At 39.3% G+C, this 23,901-nt stretch overlaps 1 protein-coding gene across 2 annotated transcripts; it reads right to left on the reverse strand.

Annotated features, from left to right (window-relative positions):
* Positions 1-2,540: 2,540 nt before the first annotated feature.
* LOC134620275 (vascular endothelial growth factor C-like) lies at positions 2,541-23,323 on the reverse strand. 2 transcript variants are annotated; one of them, XM_063466348.1, is made up of 8 exons: positions 22,272-23,323; positions 15,248-15,488; positions 13,200-13,390; positions 11,295-11,425; positions 11,071-11,174; positions 9,304-9,435; positions 8,736-8,937; positions 2,541-4,174 (listed from the first exon to the last, which is right to left on the reverse strand). In XM_063466348.1, the coding sequence occupies exons 1-8, from the start codon at positions 22,371-22,373 to the stop codon at positions 4,063-4,065; spliced, it is 1,215 nt and encodes a 404-aa protein (XP_063322418.1). In that variant the 5' UTR covers positions 22,374-23,323; the 3' UTR covers positions 2,541-4,062. The 2 variants fall into 2 exon arrangements, with proteins under 2 accessions (XP_063322418.1, XP_063322417.1); XM_063466347.1 differs by having other exon boundaries at positions 2,542-4,174; positions 9,304-9,438.
* Between the last annotated feature and the right edge of the window lie 578 nt (positions 23,324-23,901).

Below are 23,901 nucleotides of genomic sequence, written 5' to 3' on the forward strand. Positions count from 1 at the left end.
ACTTATAGTATCATTTTTACCTAACCTTTTTGCATGCCTTTAAGCCCATGTTAATATAAAAGTTTCAAATATTTTCATGTGTTTCAAAGGTGCATTTCTACAGAATGGTACGTAACATTGCTATGAAATAAATCATATTGCAGACTGTCATGGTCAGAACAGCCTAATAAGATATTGGCTTATAGTGATATGACCCTCATCTACAATAATTGAATGATATACATTTCAAGCTAAGTTTGATTTCGCATTTAGCTGTTGACCTAAACTTACTAAATGTTTATTAGGTACAACCTTCTAGTAGTGGGTTGAACTTCTGCCTTCAGATCTGTCCTAATTATTCATGGCACATATTCAACAAGGAGCTGGAAACATTTCTCAAAGGTTTTGGTCCATATTGACATGATGGAGTTACACAACACATCCATGATGTGAATCGCCTGTTCTGCTACTCCTCAAAGGTGCTCTGTTGGTAACTACTAACTGTAGGGATACAGTGAACTCAATGTCATGTTCACGAAACCAGTTTGAGATGATAATGACAACATGATGTGTTATCCTTTTATAAGCAGCCATCAGAAGATGGGTACACTGTGGTCATAAAGGAATGGACATGGTCAGCAGCAATAATCAGGGTCCCAAAGTGTATCAAGAAAATATTACCCATAACCGTTACATCAACAACAGCACCCTGAATTGTTGATACAAGGCAAAATAGATCCATGGTTTTAAGCTGTTGATGCTAAGCCTACCATCTGAATATCACAGCACAAATGGACATTTATCGGGCCAGGCAATGTTTTTCCAGTCTGTTAATGCCCAGTTTTGTTGAGCCTGTATGAATGGTAGTCTCATAGCTGACAGGAATGGCACCCAGTGAGGAGTTCTGCTGCTGCCTCGAGGTTTGACGTCTTGTGCATTTGTAAGTGGTTGGTTGAGTTTCTGTTACCATCCTATCAACTTTAAGTAGTTTTGCCATTCTCTGACCTCTGGCATCAACAAGGCATTGTCCAGAGAACTGCTGCTGACTGGATATTTTATTTTTTTCTGACCTTTCTCTGTCCACTCTAGAGTTGGTTGTGTGGGAAAATCCCAGCAGGTCAGCAGTTTCTGAAACAGAGCATATCTGGCACCAACAACAGTGCCACATTGTCCTTTAAATCACCTTTCATCTTTCAGCAGGCATCTTGACCATCGACATGCCTAAAGGCTTTCAGTTGTTGTGACTGGCCAGTTAGAGATTTGTGTTAATGAGCAGTTGGATAGTTGCTCCTAATAAAGTGGCAACTGGAAATTTGATGGTAGTCACATCTAAAGTAGAGGAAAAGAGCTATTTCTTTGTTATTAATTCGCCAATTAAGGAGTCAAACATCTCAAGAAGACTCCCAGCGTTGGAATTTGGATTAGAAAGGACTCTCAATGCAAAACCAAAAATCCATCTGTGAGATTATGGGACCATTAAGGGTATATATGTTACCAGTAAAGACTATGGCAGTGATGATCATGGGATCCTTTCCATGGTAAAGAAAAAATGCATTAAGGAGGTAGGCATGTTATCATCCAACCCAGCTCTGAAGAGAAGAGTTCATAAGAGGCAAAGCATTCATAAACTTTGATAACAGATGGACAAAAAAAAATAAGCTGCATCAGGTGACCCTGAATCTTCTCTTAGTTATGCTGTAGTAGGTCTAGACTGCTGGGAGCTTCACATGATGCACTAAGTGTTTCTTCCTCACTCACTTTTTTTTCTTTTCGTTCACTATGTGTTTATACACCACTCTGCAATTAGTCATTAGTTATTATTAATCTCTGGCTCTCTTCCACAGCATGTCTTTGTCCTGTCTTTCCCCAACCCATTGCTGATGGCCACCCCTCCCTGAGCCTGGTTCCGCCAGAGGTTCCTTCCTGTTACAAGGGAGTTTTTCCTTCCCACTGTCGCCAAAGCAGTCCTCATAGGAGGTCATGTGACTGTTGAGGGTTGTTGTGTTTTCTTTGTATTATTGTGGGGTCTTTACCTTATAATACAAAGTGCCTTGAGACAACTGATGTTGTGATTTGCCATTAAATAAACTGAATTGAATTCAATTGAACTGAACTGTATTGAATTGAATTGGTCATGTCAGAGATATCTAGATGGACTAGATAGTGATGTCCATGGTTTCCAGTTTTCAAAATTGTGAAAACTGTACAAATACCTGCGGTTATGTAGCCGAGGCTTTCTGTGTTTAATGTTAGTAACTACTGTTAATCACCGCAATCAGATAATGATGTAGACAGATGGAGAAATCAGACACACAAGTCCTGAGCCCATTTAAGAGGCTGACGGTCACGAAGGCCAGACAGAAAGCCGATCTCTTTGTTTTCCGTGACTCAATACTGTTTGTTGTCTTTAACCCAGCCATAGTGAGAGTGAGAAGGCTGAAGAGGAGGGAGAAGAAGAAATGAGAGACCACATAAAGAGTCAAATTTCCCCCACAGGTGTCTGTGTGTGTGTGACTGAGAGATGGACTGCCATAAGAAATGTGAGCAAAATAATGCATTTTTCATGCATTATGGCTTTTAAAGGCACCAGTAACAATCTTCCAACTCATTTTATCAATTATTATCGTATATATGTATTATATTTATGTATATTTAGATGCAGAAAATGGAAAGCAATGTAGCAGAACATTGTACAATAAAATACATATTATACCTACTGTATTTCCTTGGCTTTAGAAAAATTTCTTTTAATTTAAAAGCAAACAAAAAATGATTAAATTAGCACTTCTGCAGCACAGACATAATAGACAGACAGGGCTTTTAATCTCTACTTCAGAACTACTTTTAAATATTAAAGCATGATAAAGTTCTCTATATCCATATAGCTCAAAACTGCAATAATTACCACAATGCAATAAATATATGTTGTTTTTAAAAGAGCGTTCTATGTGTCAAAATAACCTATTAGAAAGAATATTTTGCAGGGTAGAAAAAAGTAAAAAGACATGTAAATTGCTTTGTTCTACAACAATATTTAGTTATGAGTGACTTAAATACAGAATCTTACAAATACATAATCTTCAAAATCACTGTTTTAAATATGACAAAATTTAAATATGTACAAATAACATTATTTGGAGCATGTGAAGTTAAATTAGTAGAAGACCCAGAACTGTACCCAAATGTTAACGTCAGTCACGACTGGATTCAACCATGCATGAGAGAAATCTTCAAAAAGCAGCGCTGCAGTAGAGGCAAGTATTAACTGGTAAATATAACAACAGTTGGGAGTGTTTCAGTTATCATTTGATTTAACAGGGTCTGGTATGTAACCTCTACCGAAACAGCACCAGAGCTTTTTTTTTTTCATATAAAATATAGTTTTATCATCAGTCTAATTTAAAAAAAACCCTTTCTTCAAGGTAAAGTATGAATATAAGGCCCCAGGCACCGTTCAGTTGCATCCCAAGTATTTCCCTCTGCCCCTCAAGTATCTCGTCTCTCAGGGATGCCAAAGTTTGAAGTTGGCTGAAGCTTTTCTTATTTTTTCAAAAAGCACAGAGTCTACTCTGTTATTATCTTATTCCACTTTCCATTTCACGCAAGCGTGAGCGGTGCCTCTACTGCAGGTTGGTGGCTGGCTTTCTTGCTCGAACACGTCGCAGGGATGAATGCTGGCTCAGTCTGATTGGTCCATGTTCACTGTTGTACTTTTAGCTAGTCTCTGGGTGTAATCGGTTGTTTCCAGCTGGGATCATGTTCTAAACAATGTTAAGAAGACAACAGTCCCAGAGAGTCAGATGTCTCTCCACATTTTGTCTCCTTTTGACTGCTTTTCATTCTGTGTGGGCGGCTGCTTTGGTCTTTTTGATCAGGGAAGCGCTCTAATCCTCCTTTTGTTGAGAGAAGCAACACTGCACACAAGTGGTACTTGCAGTCTGTTGTAAGTCATCACATGTAAATATGTAGGTCCACTTCCTGCCCTTTTGACTAGAGACATTCCCACCTTTCTTACTTTTTGTTTCCAGACTAAACAGCCCAATAAATGGGAGGGTGTGCAGTCCTGCTCCTGCCTTTGGTTTCTTAATTCCACTGAGACCTCAGGTAGTTGGGGATACATTGACACACTAGGCGGCTGTAGTAAAATCCAGCCTGGCACATGCGTCTGGGGTTTCTGCAAGGCAACCTGTAACAACTAGAGACAGGAAGGGACAGATCAAGAGAAACAGAGGGGATCAAGAGGTAGTGTAAAAAATAATAGAAAAGGAAAATAAGATAAAGAAAAGAAATGAGAGCAGGAAAAGAAGACAAAGGGGGAAATGAAATGAGAACATTCAGAAAAAGATTTTTGAGAAGGGTGAGGTTGAGAGTGGGAAGATATGAACAGAAGAGAAATACAAAGGAGGCACACTGGAGATTATTTTTGTCTTGGCATGCTTACTATTGATTATTCAGATCATCATATCCCTTTTGGGCAAACCTTCATCCAAGTTTTGTTTGCATCAAAGGATTCTGTGTGTGAGGAAAAAAAGAGGGAGTATTTTTCCAGAGGGTGGGGGGGGGGATTCTGAAAACTCTCCACTTCAAAATCACAGTAGGTGTACGGTCCTTTGTGAACCACCTCCTGCGACCAGATGTTAAATCAGACTTAACCTTTTAAAGCCCGAACTATGAAGAAATTACCAGAAAATTCTTTTTTTCTTTTTGGTAAATGGAGGGTCTGTTGAACCTTCTAGCAAATGTTTTAAATTAAATATTTATGTATGTATGTTTAAGTTTTAATTTCTGTTATATTTACATCTGACATGTTTTTCCTGCAAGTTATTGCTTAAGATGTGCCACATACTGTGATGAAAAATGATGTAAAAGTCTCAAAATCCCATGTGTGAAATAGGATAAACTAGGCATTAAAGGTTAAGAAAAAAATAGACAAAACTGAGTAAGAAAAGAAAAACTACAAAAACAAAATGTGGAATTAGTTTGCTATTTGTGAACTATGCCTGTAAAGTCCATGGTAAATTACTACTTATCCTTTTTTGTGTCAAACATAAAAAATGCAAATGTCAGCAAAATAAATTCCAAAACTTAAATGCAGGTTAAGGATTGGTTAATTTAACTTCTAATTTTTCTAAATGCTGCTTTCCAAATTTATATATTGCTTATTTTGATCACATGAGGAGAAATCTGAATTTTCCAGATGTAGCATGAGAAAACATCGGATTATGCTAACCTAGCTAGTAGGTTTGACTTTCAGAGTTGTTATTTGAGCTGGGTTGTTACTGGTTTGTGTTAAAAAGTATAATTTATTTTCAGTTGTTGAAGTATGTAATCCAGTAGTAGTGCATCTGAAGTAGTTTAATAAGAAATGTCAGTTTTTGGATATTGCCTGTTCCTATTAATGCAAATGTAAGTTAACAGTTGTGATAAAGAAATGTAATATACAAAACACATAAACTGGTTCCTTTTGCCAGCTTGTACAGTGAAAATTGAACAAGCGCTACAACAACAGGAAACAGAGAAACTTGCTTTCAAAGTAGAACTAGCACGTTTTGGAAAGTGTTAACAGCACCATTAATGTACATAAAAAGAAAATATTGAACACCATTCATACAATTCTGTCACTTTTGCGGATGGGGGGCAGGGGTTTGCTCACAGGCGGAGAGTGCTTATAAAACGCCGTTTTTACCGTTTCTTCCCGCTGTAAATATAAACAATGATAGTATTTAGGAAAAAAACAAACATTGCATATATTTTTTATCATAACTATTGTTTTACGTGGCCTATCAACACAATTTAAAAACTGTTATAGTTTTTAAACAATTTAAAAACTGTTATAGTCTTTAAATTGTGGTATAGTCCACACTTTTTCCGTCAATTGTTCCGTCTGTCCTGCTCACATCTCCAATGGTTGTACACGTTGTCATTAACGTGGCTTCACTCCACATCAGCCACGCTGCTTTGCTAGCTAAAACACCGGTGTCGGCACATAAGGATGCTGTCATAGCCTGTCAACAACGTTGATTAGCTGCGTATATATGAATGTGAATCGCATCATTGGCTGGACTATGGGATAAGGTGGCATCGTTCTAATCCCATACTGGAGCAGCCAGTCACTTACTGACTAACACTGCAAAACAGAATTGTTAGCGTATTTATTTTAATTTCAATTCAGGTTAGATTTTTTTTTTTGTGCGCAACACAGATTTTCTGTGCGCAGAGACCGTGCCAGCAGTGCGCAATTGCGCACGCGCGCAGCTTAGAGGGAACATTGTTAGCAAGCTAATTTTTGCTACGTTAGCTCCTTCTGCTGACTACAAGCTAAACTAGCTTAGCAGTTGTAAATAGAGACATTATAAGATAAGACTTTAAAAAAAGAGACTTTATTTCGTTTGTCTGTCAAAGTTTTAATCTTTTGCTTATTAGCGAACGAGTAACAATCTTTTATTTGTGCATCTGAATTAATTTGACTTGTGTGCAAACACTTTAGAGGCTCTGTAGAAGACATTTACTGTGTACTTAACTAGGAAGAGCCAATTTTTTAAATTTAATTTTAAGTTCCTAGGCAACTCCTAAATGAGGTATTCAGGGCATGGCCCCCTGAGAGGAGGCCCTGGGGCAGAACCAGGATACACTGGGGAGATTACATGTCTTGGCTGACTTGGGAATGCCTTGGTGTCCTCCCCGGAAAAGCTGGAGGCTGAGGGAGGTCATGGGTGTCTCTGCTTATGCTGCCCCCATGTTCCGGACCCAGATAAACAGGATGGATGGATAGATATTTTATGCTTTCATATCATTTTAGATTAAAAAAAAAAGAGTAATAATAACTGAATAGACAAAAAGTGGCTAAAAATGGAGGCTACAATTTTCCACAAAGAGTGAATTTATTTCAGCCCCCCTAAGCTCAGAAAGTGTAGAAAACTGGCATTAAAGGTCACTTGCACGTAAATCCGTGAACTTTCCCACATGGAAGGCCACTAATGTAAAAGTCCAGGTCTGCGGTTGTGTTTTCTTTGTGCCTGTCACTCCATCTGTCTCTGAGCTGGTCTCTGTCTGCTCTGATGGTTGCTCTGCTCACTGTCATCAAATTCACCCAGTCTCCTTCTCTGTCTCTCTGCAGGCCTCTCGGGTCAGGGGAAGGTTGATCCCTTGCATGCTAACTGTGGGAACCGAGGCACGCACGCAAAACACACGCAAATATTTAGAATGCCTGAAGTCCATAAAAGGTCACATGGAAACATGTGAGCAAAAGAAAATGGAGGGAGATGCTTGCTTTTTCTTGTGTGGAATGTTTGATGTCTCCATCGAGAGTTGTTTCTCTTAATGCTCTCACTCTTTCCATGGGTGATGGCACCCCAGTGGGTCACCAGCCATTGGAAGCACCACGTGCAGGAGCAGCTCTCCCAGTGTAAGCCACTGTTTGAGGGAGCAAGTATGGAAGTGGCTGTGTACATATTGTGCTCAGATTGCAGCATAACAGTGAAAATCTACACCGTGTGCAAACTCTTTCCAAAATAAAACTCCCATATCCGCAATTCTAAAACACTGAGCCTGTTTACCAGTCGTTAGTGCCAAGTTGTATGTTTTCAGTGATTGTTGTAATCACTCTCCAAGAGATCACCTCCTGCTGTGGTTTGAATAAATGATAAATGATTTCCATTGGCACAAACATATTGTCATGGTCTCCATTTCCTGGTTTCTATTTGATTTCTGATCCCTGCTTGGATTTAGCTGATACTGTTCACACTTTCTTAGTGTCCCCTTTGTCCTCACTTCTTTGTCTTTCTCTGTTTTGTCTGTGTGTTGGCTTCTTTGTGTGTTTCAAGTATTTGTTTTCCCTCCTTTTATTATTGTCACCTGTGTTCAGCTGTTTTCACCTGTAACTAATCAACCCTGTGTGTGTGGTCTGTCTGATATCCTCGTGTTGGTTATGTACCAGCCATGTTATAGTTTTGCAACTTGGAAAAAAGTCCACAGGGTTAGGTTAGGGTTATGGGGTTAGGATTACAATTTGGTGTGCGGTGTTACAGCGTTTCCACGTTTAAAAACTACGACATAACTATATTGTGACTTTGACACAACAATCAGATTGCTTAAACCAGTTTACTGAACTTTGTGTATTTCTGTTTTTTTGGAGCAGGCATTAAAGGCTCAGATTAGTTTATTTAACCCATCTCATTGTTTTATGTTTGTGTCCTTTAAATCTCTTTCAGAGATTTGTGTTCTTAGCCACATGTGTCAGTCAGTGCATTTACATAATACAGAGGAAGTGTTTAGTTGGGGATTTTTTTTACATTGGAACTAAGAAGAGGAATTACTAATTCCAGTGAATTGTTTGGATGACACATGCATAGCAACCAGACTTGGATACTGCTTTTAGTGTGCGTAAGTACACTTTATTGGTGGTGTCATGTTGGACTGTGATTTTAAACCAAGAGGAGGGTATTTTATGTCACATAGAGACAGTGACAGAACAGAAAGTAGTCTGATGCCAGTGGAGGTGTAAGACATCAGTGATTAGTGGTGGATTCAGGTTTTTTAAATACAACAATCAACTATTAACGGATATAATTAAAAACCTAATTAATGTCTTTGATTAAGTGTGTCTGTGGTTAACTATTTTCTTTGATCAGATAAGGTTCTTTTGAGTTTAGTTGGCAGACGCCTACAGTGTGGATACCTGAGATGAACAAACCAGACAGCCACTTTGGCTCAAAGCCAGTAGCAGAAATGGACTCCTGACCGCTTTTTACACCTACCTGCAGGTGTTTGGGTTGAACTTCTTGCCCTGCCGCATGCACGACTCATGACTCTCTCTGCACTGACACAGACAAGTGTCTGGGTTCAGAGGCTGGTGTCCGGGACATTCTGCGGCGCACACACAGCCGCAGAGATCATCATCCCACCTCTGGCCAGCAGGGCACGACTTCCCCTCGCCCTGACCTTCGCACTGGCATTCACCTGAGAGAAGATCACCAAGAAAACCAAAGAGGGAGGGTGATTTTATGAATCAAAATGAAACTTTATCATATATTGCGTCACACATGCCCGACAGCACTGTCGGGCTAAGTATTTGATGGTCGTGTTTCTACTTGTAAGACATTTGCATGAAGCTATCTTCCCCAAACTTCCCTGTATCTGTGTATTTTTGTCTCTCGAGCTTGCTCATTTACTGTCAGAGTGATGGCTTCGTGGCGCATTTATTGTAAACTGCTCACAGTGAATCCAAAGGCTTGAGGAAAACTTAATTCTCAAGAGCTGCACATTGACATTTTGCACAACGCAGCCAAAACATATTTAAATACAATAAATGAAACCCTTGCTTACAGGTGTTGTGGTCCAGTTTCCAGCCTGGATCACAGCTGGCTTCAGTGAGTCCATTTTGACAGACGCATTCACATGTGGACTCTTCCAGAACCCGGTTGGGCCCACAGAGAGCCAGAAGGCCAGAGTCCAGCACTTCTGGAAGACATAAAAAAGTGAAAAATTGTATTTTGTCAGGGTTTTTTTTTTTTGTTTTTTTTTTTCAGATTTATGAAATATTGTGCAGAGTCATGATCCCCAGAGGATGAAACACTGTAACTGTGAGGTTGGCATTTTCCCAGGAAGAGAAACAGATTCCTTTAATGTTGTTTCAGGAAGGCCATCCGGTGTTTGGCACTACCCACTGTGGCGATCTCTTACGAATAAGTGAGCAACTAAAACTAGCTCATCTATACAGCCATTTGATGGATTGTCATGAAATATGGGTTAGGGTTAGATGTTCAAGTTCCCCAGAGGATGAAATCTAATGCTTTTGATGGCCTCCTGATTATATTCAGGTCAACATTTTAATCTGTCCAGTACAAAAGATTCCCTGCAGCTGTACCTTGAACTAAGATTTGACTTCATGATATGTCAGCTAAACATCAGACTGTTAGCATGATAGTATTATGTTTGCAGACTCCCAAAGTTTAGTGTTTTCATGGCTGTCAGTTTGGCAGGCAGCTACAGGAACTGTGGTTAAGTTGCAGAGAGACTGGCATTTTCTTTTCTTAGGACACATACCTGTGGTAAATCCAAAGAAGAGAATAGTTTTTGGTTTACACTTATACTAATGTTGCCTGTGGAAACAATAGTTCAAAGACGGACCTCTCAGTATAGATCAGATGAACAGCTATGAAAATGATAAACAATAATATATGTCAAGAGAGGTTACTTTAATGTAAAAAAGAGTGGTAGGAACTGTAGTTCACTACATGATTGTACAAGTAAAACGGCACAAAAACATTCCTGCTACAAATGAATAGGCAGTACCTCAGGGAAAGATTTGCCACCCAAACGCCATCATCATCACCATCATCATCATCATCATCTGGGTGTTGTTACTGAGTTGTTTTATCTGGTTCACATCCCAAAACGTGCTCAGTGGAAGTTTTTTGTACTATTGTGCATTCCAGTTCAGAGTTGTGACCCAATTAAAAGGACATGTCTTGTTTAAAGGACATGTCTGAGTTTAAAAAACAACACTATTTCTAACACGTTGGAGTGTCCGTGCTGTCCATGCTGCAGAAAGGGTGGGTCAGACAAATATCAAACTCTGCAGTGAGTTTTTGACCCATGAATTAATCTCTGTTTTTCATGTCATGAAAATGACGCTCAAACTTTGACATCCTCATTTAAAGGCTTTATTTGGAACATAAGTCAGCGTTGTTCACTGGATTTACCACTTTGGTTTCATTTGCCAAAAAGTTTACTCTTCTATGACTCTTTTTCCACCATTGTAGTTCTGGTACCATTGCAGATCCCTTTCTGTGTTGGTGCCTTTTGAGTACCAGGGGCTCAAGAGGATTGAGAACCAACCATGTTGTGTCGTTAGGAGAAATTGGGGTAGTGGTCTCCTTGGCTCTGGTGCTAGTCTTTTTTCAGTGCAAAAGGGTGGAACTAGTTCTAGATTGGCCATCTGCGCCACATCAGTGGAAAAACTGTAATTGTTGGTTTTGTCTATAGTGGGTGTCAACCACATGCTTGAGAACCACTGATGGACTAGACTGAATATGCATCAGCATGAGTAGAAATTGACTAATTTGACCAACATGACTCATGCATGCTTACCTGCCTCTCTCTCAGGGTAGTTTATCGTGTCTGCAGAGACGCACACACAGTTTGCTGGATCCCATACTGAGCCCGAGGCACAGGCACGTTCAGGAGGAGAGCACCTATCAAAACACAGACACACACTCACGCTATATTATAAATGCATGGATACACAAAAGAGTGAGTCATGAATGGCTGTAAAGGCACCCACGCGTCACTCTTCACCTATCACTCCAACTCACAGGTGATCTGTTGCTGCTCGTCTGATGATGGAGCGGAGCGGCCGCTTGGGGAGGCAATCGCATGAAGTGTGGTTGATGAAGGTTACCGTGACGTAAGTGCGATCCATCCTGGACTGGGACAGTTCCATCAGCTAGGAGCGGGAAGAGTAAAGTTAGACGTGCATGTGTGCGTAAAATTCTGGATTGTGGAAGGAATTAGTGTTTGTTCTTTTCTTTCCTGTTCTTCTGCTGCAGTACTGCTGATGTTTAGATGTTGATGTAATTGTTGTAAGATTGTGCAACTGTGCGTGACTCTACTGTGTATATTGTCTTAACATCATGTCCATTTGCAGCCAAAGGCTGTCCCACTGGAGTAGGGTGTGTTGTGATACAGACAAGCTGGTTACATAAATGGGCAGATTGGTTTCTGTCCTCTTTCCTGAGGCAGTTTGTGGTGCAAGAGCATAAAATCTGGAGCAGAGTGTTAAATAATTCAAATGCTGAAGAGTGTACAAGATACGGTGGCCCTGAGAGGCCAAACGGACTGCAACTTAAGAAAACACCAGCAATAAGAAAAACGCTGCAAAAGCACACAAAACACAATGGAAATAAGACAAATGCCAACGGAAATAGGAAAAACTAAAACAGAAATAGGAAAAAAAACTGATTTCCAAAAGCACAAAGGAAGTGTTTCTGGGGAGACAATAACCCGACGGACCAGTTGCAGGAACCAAAATGTGCTAAGAATTGCGCTGGGAGACACTTAAAAAAGTGGAGGATTTATCGGTTTTGTGAGGAAAGAAAAGATGAGAGGTAAGTGTGTTAGCCTAACCATTAGCCTAAAAATCTGTCATCAGTATTATATGAATCATGGTAAAACACGCCTACCTTCCATCTCACATCTCTTCTCCGGTGATCAAAAGAAAGAGATCAGAAAAAAATTACCTAAAACTTCCCATTCCTCCCAAAGCTAAGGAGGTCCACTACAAAATCCTCTCTGGTATTTACCCTTCCAAAGAATTTCTCAGACGTCGCTTTGCTATTGATGATAATTCTTGCTCTTTTTGTGATGGGGATATTGAATCAACAGAACATTTATTTTATAATTGTATATTCTGTAAAGCCCTGTGGAACGATGTGCACTACTGGCTCTTCCCAAAGATTCCAAACTTACTTGAATTTTCTAAAAATGATATTATCTTTGGTTCTCTAAGAAAAGAAAAGAAGCTTGAAAATGTTCTAAATGTAATAATTATTATGGGCAAATTCTTGATTCACAAATGTCGTTTTCTGAAAACAAAGCCGTCCTTTTTTACTTTTCACAAAGAACTCTGCCTCTTCCTCTCAACTGTAAAATTTATGGACAAAAAACAAGCTCTGGTTCTGAATAATATGATTAATGAACTAGATCTGCTAGAAAACCCCTAAGGTTTAATGTCTTTTAATTATCCTTTTTCTTTTTCTTTTTTTTTTGGTTTTTGTTTGCTTTTATTCTGTTTGGGGTTTGTTTCTATTTATTCATTTGTTGTTGTTTGTACTTCCTGTTCATTATCTATCTTCTATATGTTGGAATTCAGCCTGTTCTGATACTATTTCATGTTGGGAAAATAGAATCTTTGTAGAGATTGCCATAATTGTTGTACATTATATTTCTGTGCAATTAAAATAAATAAAAAATAAAAAAAATAAAATAAAACACGCCTACCATGTTTTGGGTTCCTGGAACTGGTCCGTCATTGGTTATTGTCCCCCCAGAAACACTTCCCTTGTGTTTTTTCCTATTTTCATTGTGTTTTGTGTGCTTTTGCAGCATTTTTCTTATTGCTGGTGTTTTCTTAAGTTCCAGTCTGTTTGGCCTCTCAGGGCAACCATAACAAGATGTTAGATACAAGGAGGTAAAATAGAGACTCCGGGTGCATTGCTTACCGTCTTGTTCACAAGAGCGTAACTTGTATTTGTGCAGTAAAAAGCTTCGTTGTTGCAGCATCCACCGCAACGATGCAGCGCCACACAATGAGGGAGGTAGAATTGACTGGTGGATTCTGGGTATTCTTTAGCGACTTCAATGCACACCTCTCTGGGCTGGCACGAGGTTCGTTGAATCTCCTCCACGATGACTGAAAATACAGCCAACAATGCATGACAACAGGAACTGCACCCCTCTGTGAAGGCCACACCAGACATCTTTGAACCACACCTTCAGTTTAATTCTAAAATTGCTTAAGCACAATCTGAGATGAACAATGACACATGACATATTACATCATGGCATTATTTATTTATTTTAGCAAAAACTAAGCAAAATGAAGAATGAGTCTCAGAAATCCAAAAGATGTCTCACAATTCAGTAGCTTATAGAACCACCTTTAGTAGCATTCACTTCAAGCAACGGTATTCTGTATGGCTTTATTGGTCGGTTACATCATTATGGAGGAATTTGGGCCCACGCTTCTTTACAGTGTTGCTTCATTTCATTGAGGTTTGCAGGAATTCAGCTCTCTTAAGTTCCCAGCACAGCATTTCAGTGGAGCTGAGGTCTGGACTTTAACTGGGTCGTTACGACACCTTGATTCTTTTCTTTCTCTGTCATTCTGTTGTTGACTTGCTGCTATGCTTGGGGATCACTGCCCCTTACATCATCCGGTTTGGGCCAAGCTTTAGGTGTGGGACAATGGCTTCACATTTGACTCTAGAACACTTTACAGAGGAGTTGATGGTTGACTCAGTGACTGCAGGGTGCGAGGTCCTTTGGCTGCAAAACAAGCCTAAACCATCACTCCTCCACCTCCGTGCTTGACAGTCAGTATGAGGTGTTTGTGCTGGTATGCTGGGTTTTCTGTCCAAAGCACAGAAGTCTTCTGATTTGTTCAGATGCAACTTTGCAAACCTAAGCCATGCTGCCATGTTTTTTTCAGAGAGAAGAGGCCTTCTCCTTAAAACAGTTTCAAACACATCATACATAATTGTACTGCCGTGATCTTTAATATTGAACATGCTAACTGAGACCTGTAGAGTCTGAGGTGTGGTTTTTTTTTTCACTCTGAGCATTGCATGGTCTGACCTTGGGGCATCAATTCTTTGGATGACTGGAGGCTGTCTTGAATGTTTTCCACTGGTGAGTAATCTTTCTCACTGTAGAATGATGGTTTTCAAATAGTTTGGAAATGGCTTTGCATCCCTTTCCAGACTGATGGGTAGCAACAATTGCCTCTCTAAAGATCATTGCTGATGTCTTTCTTCCCTGGCATTGCGTGAACACACACCTGAATGCTGCAGATAAGCAAACTGCCAAAATTTCAGCTTTTCTTTAGAGAAACACACTTGCTGATGATCAGTTAATCATGTGCACTTGATTAGCAGTGCCTGGCTGCTACTTACCCTTTTAATTCTTATGGAAGTGGTAAAGGTGTATTCAGGGTTTTACATACTGCTTCTGCATGTTGGCTTTTTTTTTTTTTGAGATAGTGAAATATTTCACGTGTTGTTGTACACATATTTTTCCACATGAGTGTATAAACACCCACCTGAGGATTCAGAAACCACATTTGGGGTAATTCTCGCCACAATTTGTTTCTGCAGAAGCATATTTTTGACACACAGCCGCTCAGTGAACACAACAGTAATTTCCGTTGTATGCTGGTAATTATAGGTAGATTCTGTTTGTTTCCCCCTTTCTTCATTTTCCTGTTTATTAGAGGTTTTAGGGAGAGGAAATCCTCATTCTCTGCAATACCAGCTACTTTTTCTGTCTCCAGTACAATGAAATCCATCTGTCAGTCCTTAAAAAACACAATTGTGTGGTTATATCACTGCTACATTTTTTCCACTTTGCCAGTCTGTTCAAGTATTTCAGACTGCTGTGATTGAAAGGCTGACATTAGCAGCAATAACACTGTCTTGACTTCCACAAATCTAATGATTCTGAAGAAATAATAATAAACAGACTACCTCTGTGCAAGCACGTCAGTGTTTACCTCGCCAAGTGTCATCAACTTTGTAAAGAGCCTCCTCCCTCATCGGAACCCACATGTCCTGATTGTTAGCGTTGAGTAAAGGGCTCATTGAAGATCTGGATAAAGACGAAGAAGAGGGGGATGAAGAGCTGTGCCATGACCTCTTCTTTAGGCACTGCTGAATCACACTGTATTCAGGGTATAGGAACTGTAGAAGGTCATCCACACTTTTTATTGTCTCCAAACTGAGCTGGTCATTTGACTGCAACAGAGCATGGGGGAAAAAAGAAGAATAGAGAAATTATACTTTTTACATATGTAGACAGCACAAAGAGTAAAAAGAGTTATGAAGACAGAAAATGAACCTAAAAGATGATAAACAAACGTCACAAATCTTGCAGCTAAGAGGGTGTTTTGGTTGTGTAATAAAAATAGAAATAATTTAAAAACACTCTTTTTATAGTTTGGCTTCAGAACGATTTAGTCGTGTATTTTTGGTGAAAAATTGTTTGATACAGCGGAATTTACAGCGTCGAGTTTGCTGGTTTGTTCTGGGTAAACAGTGAATACCTCAGCTGCCAATGTGTTGTAACATGTTGTTTTTGGCTACTGTTAGTTAAGAGCATGCATGTCCTCTCTTCACCTGCACACACTGCTATTTTTTAATGACAAAAAAAGAAAAAAAATCCAAAGCAGGAAAACTTAATTTGAGAATACACATAGGGTATACATAAGTCTACAAATAAATACACAGTATATATAGCACTATGTAAAAGCCTTGAGTCACCTTCATTTCTTTGTATTTTGCTAGGAAATTGGGAAATAGGTGCAGCGATTTATTGAAATAACAACAGAGTTTGTGCAATTCTAACAAGCTTGAAAGTCAATATTTGGTATGACCACCTTTATTCTTCAACACAGCCTGAACTTAAGAGAGCTCACAGTGTGTTGAATAATAAAGGCAAACTCTTCTAATTTCTATAAGTAGTCTTCAGGAATAGTTCTCCAGGCTTCTTGAAAGACATTCAGAGCTCTTCTTTGGATGTTTCTGCCTTTTGTTCTGTTCTCTGTCAACATGATCCCACACTGCTTCAACAGTGTTGAGGTCCGGGCTCTGGGGAGGCCAATCCATGACTGATGGTGTTTTTTCTATACAGGTATGCTTTTACTGCATTGGCAGTGCGTTTGGGATCATTGACGTGCGAAAAAAAAGAAGAAGGTACTTTTCATCTGCTGTAGATAGTTTATTTTGTCTAGGCCTGGCACTTCTCTTTTGTCCTGGACTTTTAAAAGGACACCTTACACAACACTCTGAGACACGGCAAGTTTTCGTCTAATATCTCTTTGCTGGTGCAGGAAATATTTGCATCAGCAAATGCAAATAAAAGATATATTTAAGGGCCTGTCAAACTGTGTTATTCTTGGCATTTTTAATACATTCAAATAAAGTCAACTCAAGAAAAAGGAATAAATTATCTGTTTAATGACAGGCAGTGTTCCACTGTGTGTTTTTTCTATCCAGGTATGGTTTTACTGCACTGGGAGTGGGTTTTTCATTGTCATGCTGCAAAATGAAGGTATTGCATGGTGGATCTAAATTTGATGGCGCTTTTCTGCATACGAAATTCCATTAATTTTGATAAGATCCCCCAAAACAAGTGGTTGAAATGCAGCCCAAAACCATGACAAAGGCTCCACCGTGTTTTACAGATGGGCACTCACCGTCGTACCTCTCTCCTGACCTCCAACATATCAGTTATGATTTGAATGAAACCTTTAACATTTGGATTCATCACTCCACCACATGTGTTGCCCCCTGTTTTCACTCCAGTTCTTGTATAATGTGGCACACCTCAGCCTTTCCTCCCTGTTTCTCCACCTTAAGCCTTCTTGACAGCCACCCTTCCACTGAGATTATTTCTGATGAAGCTTCAGTGAACAGAAGATGGATCAACTGAAGGTCCAGATGCATCTCTCAGGTCCTGTGTCAGGTCTTTGCTTTCTTTCCTTCATATTTCTTAAGGACATGACTTTCAGATATGGTTCATCTGCTGTAGATAGGTTTTAAGCCTGCCACTTCTTTTTTCCTCCACTTGTATAGTTTCCTCAAGTTGTTTCAAGGACACTGCACATCGTGCTGAAATATGCCAAGTTTTTAGCTTTTTGGAAATCACCACAGATGCTAAAGAGCTATTTTATGCCTGTCAAACTGTGTCATCTTTGGCATTTTTCATAGATTTGGCTACAAAAATGAGAACACGTTTTGTGTTTTTTTGACAGCTGCTGGTAATAAAGTGCCTAAAGATACAATTTAAAATTTGTTCTTTGCTAAGTTGTCTTTTATGTGCAGACAAAACACTACTTAATCCCTTGAGTTAGGAGCCTTTTTATGCTTGAATGATTCATAGGTCAGTCTCAACTGGCTTAACAAACAAAAAACATTCATCTGAAAATTAGCAGGTACACAGACAATTAGTGAAAAATCAGTCAATGTCCAAAGAAAAACTTTGAAACAACTTCAGAAAGCCTGGATAACTATAGCTCAATGGCACTTTAAAAACACTACAAGAAAGTCTGGCTGCTTAGAAGGAAAATATAAAGAAATGAGGGGTGACTCAATGGTTTTGCGTAGTACTGTATGAATCATCCAGAGTTACTCTACTGTAGTCTAAAAACAAAAGACAGAGCTGGAAATGAGCATAACAGGTCAGCTTCCATTGAAACAATGAGTTCAAAGCCTCCTATGTAAGAGCTTTTGGAGTTTACTCTAGGACAACACTGGGCCTCCTTAAATAGACAAACGTAATGGAGATTATTCAATGTGGTGGACGAGATCCATACAGTAAATCAGTTTAAAGCAGATATCACTCTATAAACCCTTCCAGCTGTGAGTCATTCCCTTAATGATTTTCCCGCCATCATGATAAACGACTCTCTTCTGTTTTAATAGAGTAGATGAAAGATGAGAGATTAACTGGCTAATAGACGCTGCTGTATTATCTGACTAAATGTCAGCAGGGAGTTGGTCTTTGAGTGTCACATTTGAAGTCTTCCTGGGAACATGGGTGGGTTGTTTAATTTCCCAGGCTGAGAGAGAGCAGACTGGCACAGCTGGCACTGCCTAAACAGAAACTGGATCTCTGCAGTGTTATCACTATTTCCATTTATCTCTTTCTGTCTGCCTCCCCCTCCTTTTTCATTTCCCTCCATCCGTCTTACCGAATATCAACATACTTTACTGTCATTATTAACCTCCCCTTCATAGCAGTTTTTTATGTCCACCTGTTACTATAAATATGGAATTCTGTATTCAGTGTAAAAAAAAAAACTGCATAAAAATCTGTATACACAAAGCTCCAGCTTGATGATCCATGACAACTTCATGGTGGCACTACTGGAAATAAGAGATGCTGTTTTTAGACCATATCTGCTTTTGAGATAAGTTAAATGAACCAACACTGGTCTTGTTTCCACCTCAGAGAACCCAGAACCTTTAATCCCAGGAACTTTTTTTAAGGAACCAAAATGTTCTTTCAGACAGTTGTTTGTCTGTGTTTCTCCCCAGTCTCTAAAGGCCTGTAGACAGCTGTTTTTACACATGAGACTCCTTTGCACTCCGTCATCCCCTGAGCTGTGCCACACGTGTAACTTTTGTTTTGGATGGAAATAGCTGTCAGGTGATGCAAATCTATCTGACAGCCATTTTGCACATTTGTAAACTATAAAATAGAGCTGAGTGCATTTCTAAAAATATAGTTGATCAACTTCAGTAGAACAGAAAAGAACATAGTTGCCCTTTTTTTTACAGAATTAATTCAAGGATCTTTTGATTTCCTACTAATCTTTTGCCCAACCTAGGTTGCTATTTAAAACTAGTAGAAAGAAAAGTTTGTGGTATATTTACTGTAGAATTGTTTAGCGCTGTACTTCTCATTACAGAGCAGATGACAGACTCTTCTCTCGCTTTCTCTTGAGGTATTCCCTCATTTTGCCCTTTTTCTCCTGCTCTTCCTCCTCTCTTTCATTGTTAGTTGATCACATGACATGAGGTAATCGCTAAGGGACCGTGAAGTCATAATGGACTGATCTTGCGTCCATTGCTTTGGGGTGTGTCTAACATCAGGCATTGCTGGCATATAGACACACACATATGCACACACCCATTCATTTCTCACTCTTATTATTTTTGCTGTTGTTGTTAGTAGCTGTAGTAGTAGTAGTAGTAGTAGTAGTAGTAGTAGTAGTAGTAGTATTACAACCACATTAAGTCTGAAGTTATTGTGACTTTAACACAGTTTAAAAAAGATACTAATTCTACTTAAAGTGTTATTGCTTCAGATCTCCTCATACACGTATGGAAATAGTGCTCAGAAGAAAAGCAAGTCCTCTATCTTAAGCGTGAAAAGCACTATGACTCATTGTTGTCATAGATGTTTTTGATAAGTCTGAAGTTTTTCACTAGTGCACCGAGCAGCTTCTACTAAATGAGGTCTACTTTCCTAGAGCAGGAAACCAAACACCGAACCATTTCCTGGCTGGCTCGTAAACAGCCTTTGTTGTCAGGTAAACTTTCAAAACCATGCTGACTTTTGTTTTTTTCTTTCTTTAGTCATAACTTAATAACGTCACAGAAACAAGCAGTTGCTTTACAAAAAACCCCCCAAAATGTTGTGTAAAACAAATTTATTATATAAAGAAATGCATATCTTCTAATTTTGTGTAATGAAAAGCAATTGATAACCTCTATATTTAGAAATCTACCCCGTGATGTCTGTGATCATACTATTTGTATGATTTATTATTAAGTTGCTTTCTAGAGGCTGCAAGGATTCTTCATGTAACTGGTTCTTAAAGTTTCTTATAATTTGTGTTTTAGGCTTTTGAAGGATTCAGGTGTCCCACGGGGATCAATACTTGGACCCCAGCTGTTAATGTTATACATTAATAAGTTCTATTACAATATAACTTATTAATTTAATATAATATAACAATATAAATTATTAATTTATATTGTTATACAATATAAATTATCTGATAATATCACACAATATAAACATTTTACAAAGGAACATCAAATGTTCACTTCTATGCGGATGATACCATCTTGTGTGAAGCCAGCTCTATGGTGAGGAATCTTCATGTTTTGAGTTTTCACTGAAAGAAAACCTGTTTGCACTTGACTACTGTTAGTTTTAGAGTATGCATTTGCATTTAAGCACCTAAGAAGATGGTGTTTTCTTTAATCTTAAGTGCATAACACTTTTTTTTGTTTTGTTTTGTTTACATAGTATACAAAAACGATGCCACTTTCTTTAGGTTCTGATAAATCTACAAAATTTGATTCACATTATACAATCTGGTGGCAAACTAAATATATCCCATGATTCAGTAGCTTGTAGAAGAAACCTTGCCAGCAGTAACTGGAAGCAATTGTTTTCTCTATGACTATCAATCACATGCATTTTTGTGGAGGAATTCTCTTTATAGTGGTCCATATATTGCGGTTTGTGGACATTGTTTTTGCACTTGCTTCATCTCGCACAATTTTTTTTAGGTTGAGGCCTGGACTTTAACTGGACTAAAGCAGCATTTTGTTGTTTATTTTATTTTATTTTTTTTAGCCATTTTATTATAGAGTTACTGCTCTATTTGGGCTCATTGTCCTCTTACATGACCCAGTTTGTTTGACCGCTAATACAAAGCTTTAGCTGTTGGACAGATGCTCACATTCAACTGCAGAATACTTTGGTATACAGAGGAATACATGGTTGACTAAATGACTGGAAGGTACCCAGGTCCGGTGGCTGCAAAATGTCACAAATCATAACTCTTCCGCCACCATGCTCAAGTTGAATTTCCTGTGATGTCCCAGGATTGTGACATAGTGACAAACATAACATAATTATTATTAATGGGATGACTGTGGCTCAAGAGGTAGAGTGGGTTTTCATCTCAGAAGGTCAGTGGTTTGGTCTCCAGTGGTTCAGGTGTGCATCCTTGGGTGTCAAAGTATCTTTGGGCAAGATATTGAACCCCAAGTGGCCCCACTACATCGTTTTTAGTGTGAATGTTGGGTTTAAAGCACTCATGCACTTCATTTTTCATTTGACTGTATGTATTTTATGCTATTGAAGTATGCCAGTGTACCACAAGAATGAACACTGGATCCATGTGTTTTTTCCCCTAAAACATAATTGTATTTATTTTCCAGTTGAACATTTTAATGTCCATTGTTATGCTTATGATGCCATTATTGAAAGCTTATTCCAAACTCCATTTAGACAAAATGTTTGGTTTTCACTGCATTACTTATCTGTAATGTTCCTCCTCTCCACAATAACAAAATTCAGGCTAAAGCAAGGCATCACTGAGCACCTTGCATTTTGTTAAATAGCTTATAGTGTGCAAACACATCATGTCGGAGCAAAACAATTGCTGGAAGACTTAATATTCACAATTTGATGAAATATATAAGACAGCTATAACAATAGCTAGTTGAAGTTCTGCAAAAGTTACATGTCCCAAAAAGTCACTGTCGTTTGGAAGGCATCAGGTTAGCTGTGTTTTTATTTATAAGGACATGCTATCAAACTTAATCAAGTTTAAAATGAACAACTGGAAGTTGTTAGGTTTATACACCCCATGTGGATTTTATTGATTTTATGATGACTGCATTGTGTAAACCATTGTGACTGTTGGAAATGTTCCTTGTGTCAAAAAGATTACATCTGTGAGATTGCCTAAGTAAATACAGCTTAAATAACGCAATCCTTACAAAACCTATTCTCGCATATAGTGTTTCAGTGCTGACGGTGGAGGAGACAATCTCAACAGTTGGGCAATCTGCTGTCTGTGTCTACGTATCAAGCACATAGGTTAATGGTTCTTTAATACTATTTCTATAACATCTGTGTGCCATCCATGGAAGCATCTACAATTCTTCATTCATTCAGCTTTTTCTCAAAAATTTTCATCTGTATTGAATCGATTGTAAGCAAAACTAACATAATTATCATGTTGTGAAGTGTGAAGTGTAACTTCTTACCTGTGTGCCCATGTCTCCAGATTGGTAATAGTCTGTATAGTCTTGTCCTGAGCACAAATTGCTGATATTAAGCATCCATAGGAGCACAGCTGGTATCCACATAGTGAGGATATAGAGAGAAGGGGGGGAAGGAGAGGAGATGTCAGGACAGAGGAAGAGGAAGTTGGCGGATTTAAAGCTTGATGTAAAGAGAAAGCCAGGAAGGAGGAGAGGAAGGTGGAGGATAAGGAAAGAGGTTTCGCAGATTTTATAGGTATCTCTCAGCTCCTCTCTTCATTCTATCCTGGGACGAAGTTGCTCTTCTGGCACAGGTTGGTTAAATTTGGGAAATCAGCTGAATAAATCATGATGAGGAAATCTACTCCTCTTCCTCGTGTCAAACCACAACTTGTTCTCGCGCGCTCTCTCTCTCTAGCCTCTCCTGTCGTCTCGCTGCTCTTCCATTCTTGCTGTTGGCCGTGATGTCAGGTGTCTGTTAGTCGCTGTTTGTCTCAGTTTTGTCTTCACTTTGTCTCCTCTTTATAGCTTTCTTGGCCTTGGCCTGGACCTACTCCTCGGTCTCTGGCCCTTTTTTGTTTGCTGACTCTCGCATTTATCTCCCTTTTTCCTCTCTCCAGCCTTGGTCGTCCTTGTCTGTCTCCTTTCCTCGCCCTTCACACTTGTGCACCTCCTCGCCTTTTTTATCTGTATTTTTTTTCCTCGTCTTTGCACAACAGCTGTGCTCTTCCCTCCCTCCCCTCTCTCTCTCTCTCTCTCTCTCTCCCTCAGATTATTTCTGACTCTTTATCTGTCTCCTCTTTCTTCCCCAGAAAGCTTCAGGGCACAGCTCTGTCTGTCTGTCTCTCTGGATTTCCCCCCCTGCTTTCTGAATCAGTCCCAACTTTTCTGTCAGGGTGTGTGATCCTTAGAAAAGCATCAAAGGGAGTTGAAACAATAGAAAGTGGCTTATTTAAAATCCTGCCGTGAAAAAAAATAGAAGAAAAAAAAAGAAAGGAAAGAGTCATTCGTTTTAAGTTCCAGTCCAAACAGAGTGAACGTGCGTCCTGTTCACAGGCGTCCTGCTGGAGTGAATGAGACAAACAAGAATGGCTTGTATTTAATGGGCGGGGTAAAAGATTTGAGAGACATGGTTCGTACAGCTGATTATACTGACCCCCCCCACCCAGCCCAGAAATTGCAGGCTATGCAGCGCCTGGGCACTGGCACATTTTCCCTCAGCACATGCCATCATCTTCTTTATTTTAAGATTTAAATTCACTGGACAGACTGTTTTTCCCCCGCTCCTGTGGGTTCTATAATTTGATTCTCTCAGACACATAACACGCTGAACTGTCACTTTTTTAAAATCAGATTATCCTCCCACATTCCCCATCACTCTTCTGTTTCTCACACAGTTGTTATCGTGACATCTTTTGTCATTCTGTCTCTGTAATTCCTGGTAACGGGAGCAGCTGCTGGCGGGGAAGAAAAAAATGCGCACGTTCGCTCACCTGGGAGTGATGAATGTAAGTTTCCTAACTGCAGCTCTAAGTGCCTTTTTATGAGCTCCTAATACCTTTGCTGCCTCTCTCTCTCTGGTTTATCTCAGCTGCCCCCAGTTCCTGTCGATTTCTCTTCACCCCCATGAGCA

Source organism: Pelmatolapia mariae, linkage group LG23, assembly GCF_036321145.2.
Source record: "Pelmatolapia mariae isolate MD_Pm_ZW linkage group LG23, Pm_UMD_F_2, whole genome shotgun sequence".
Classification (NCBI taxonomy): domain Eukaryota; kingdom Metazoa; phylum Chordata; class Actinopteri; order Cichliformes; family Cichlidae; genus Pelmatolapia; species Pelmatolapia mariae.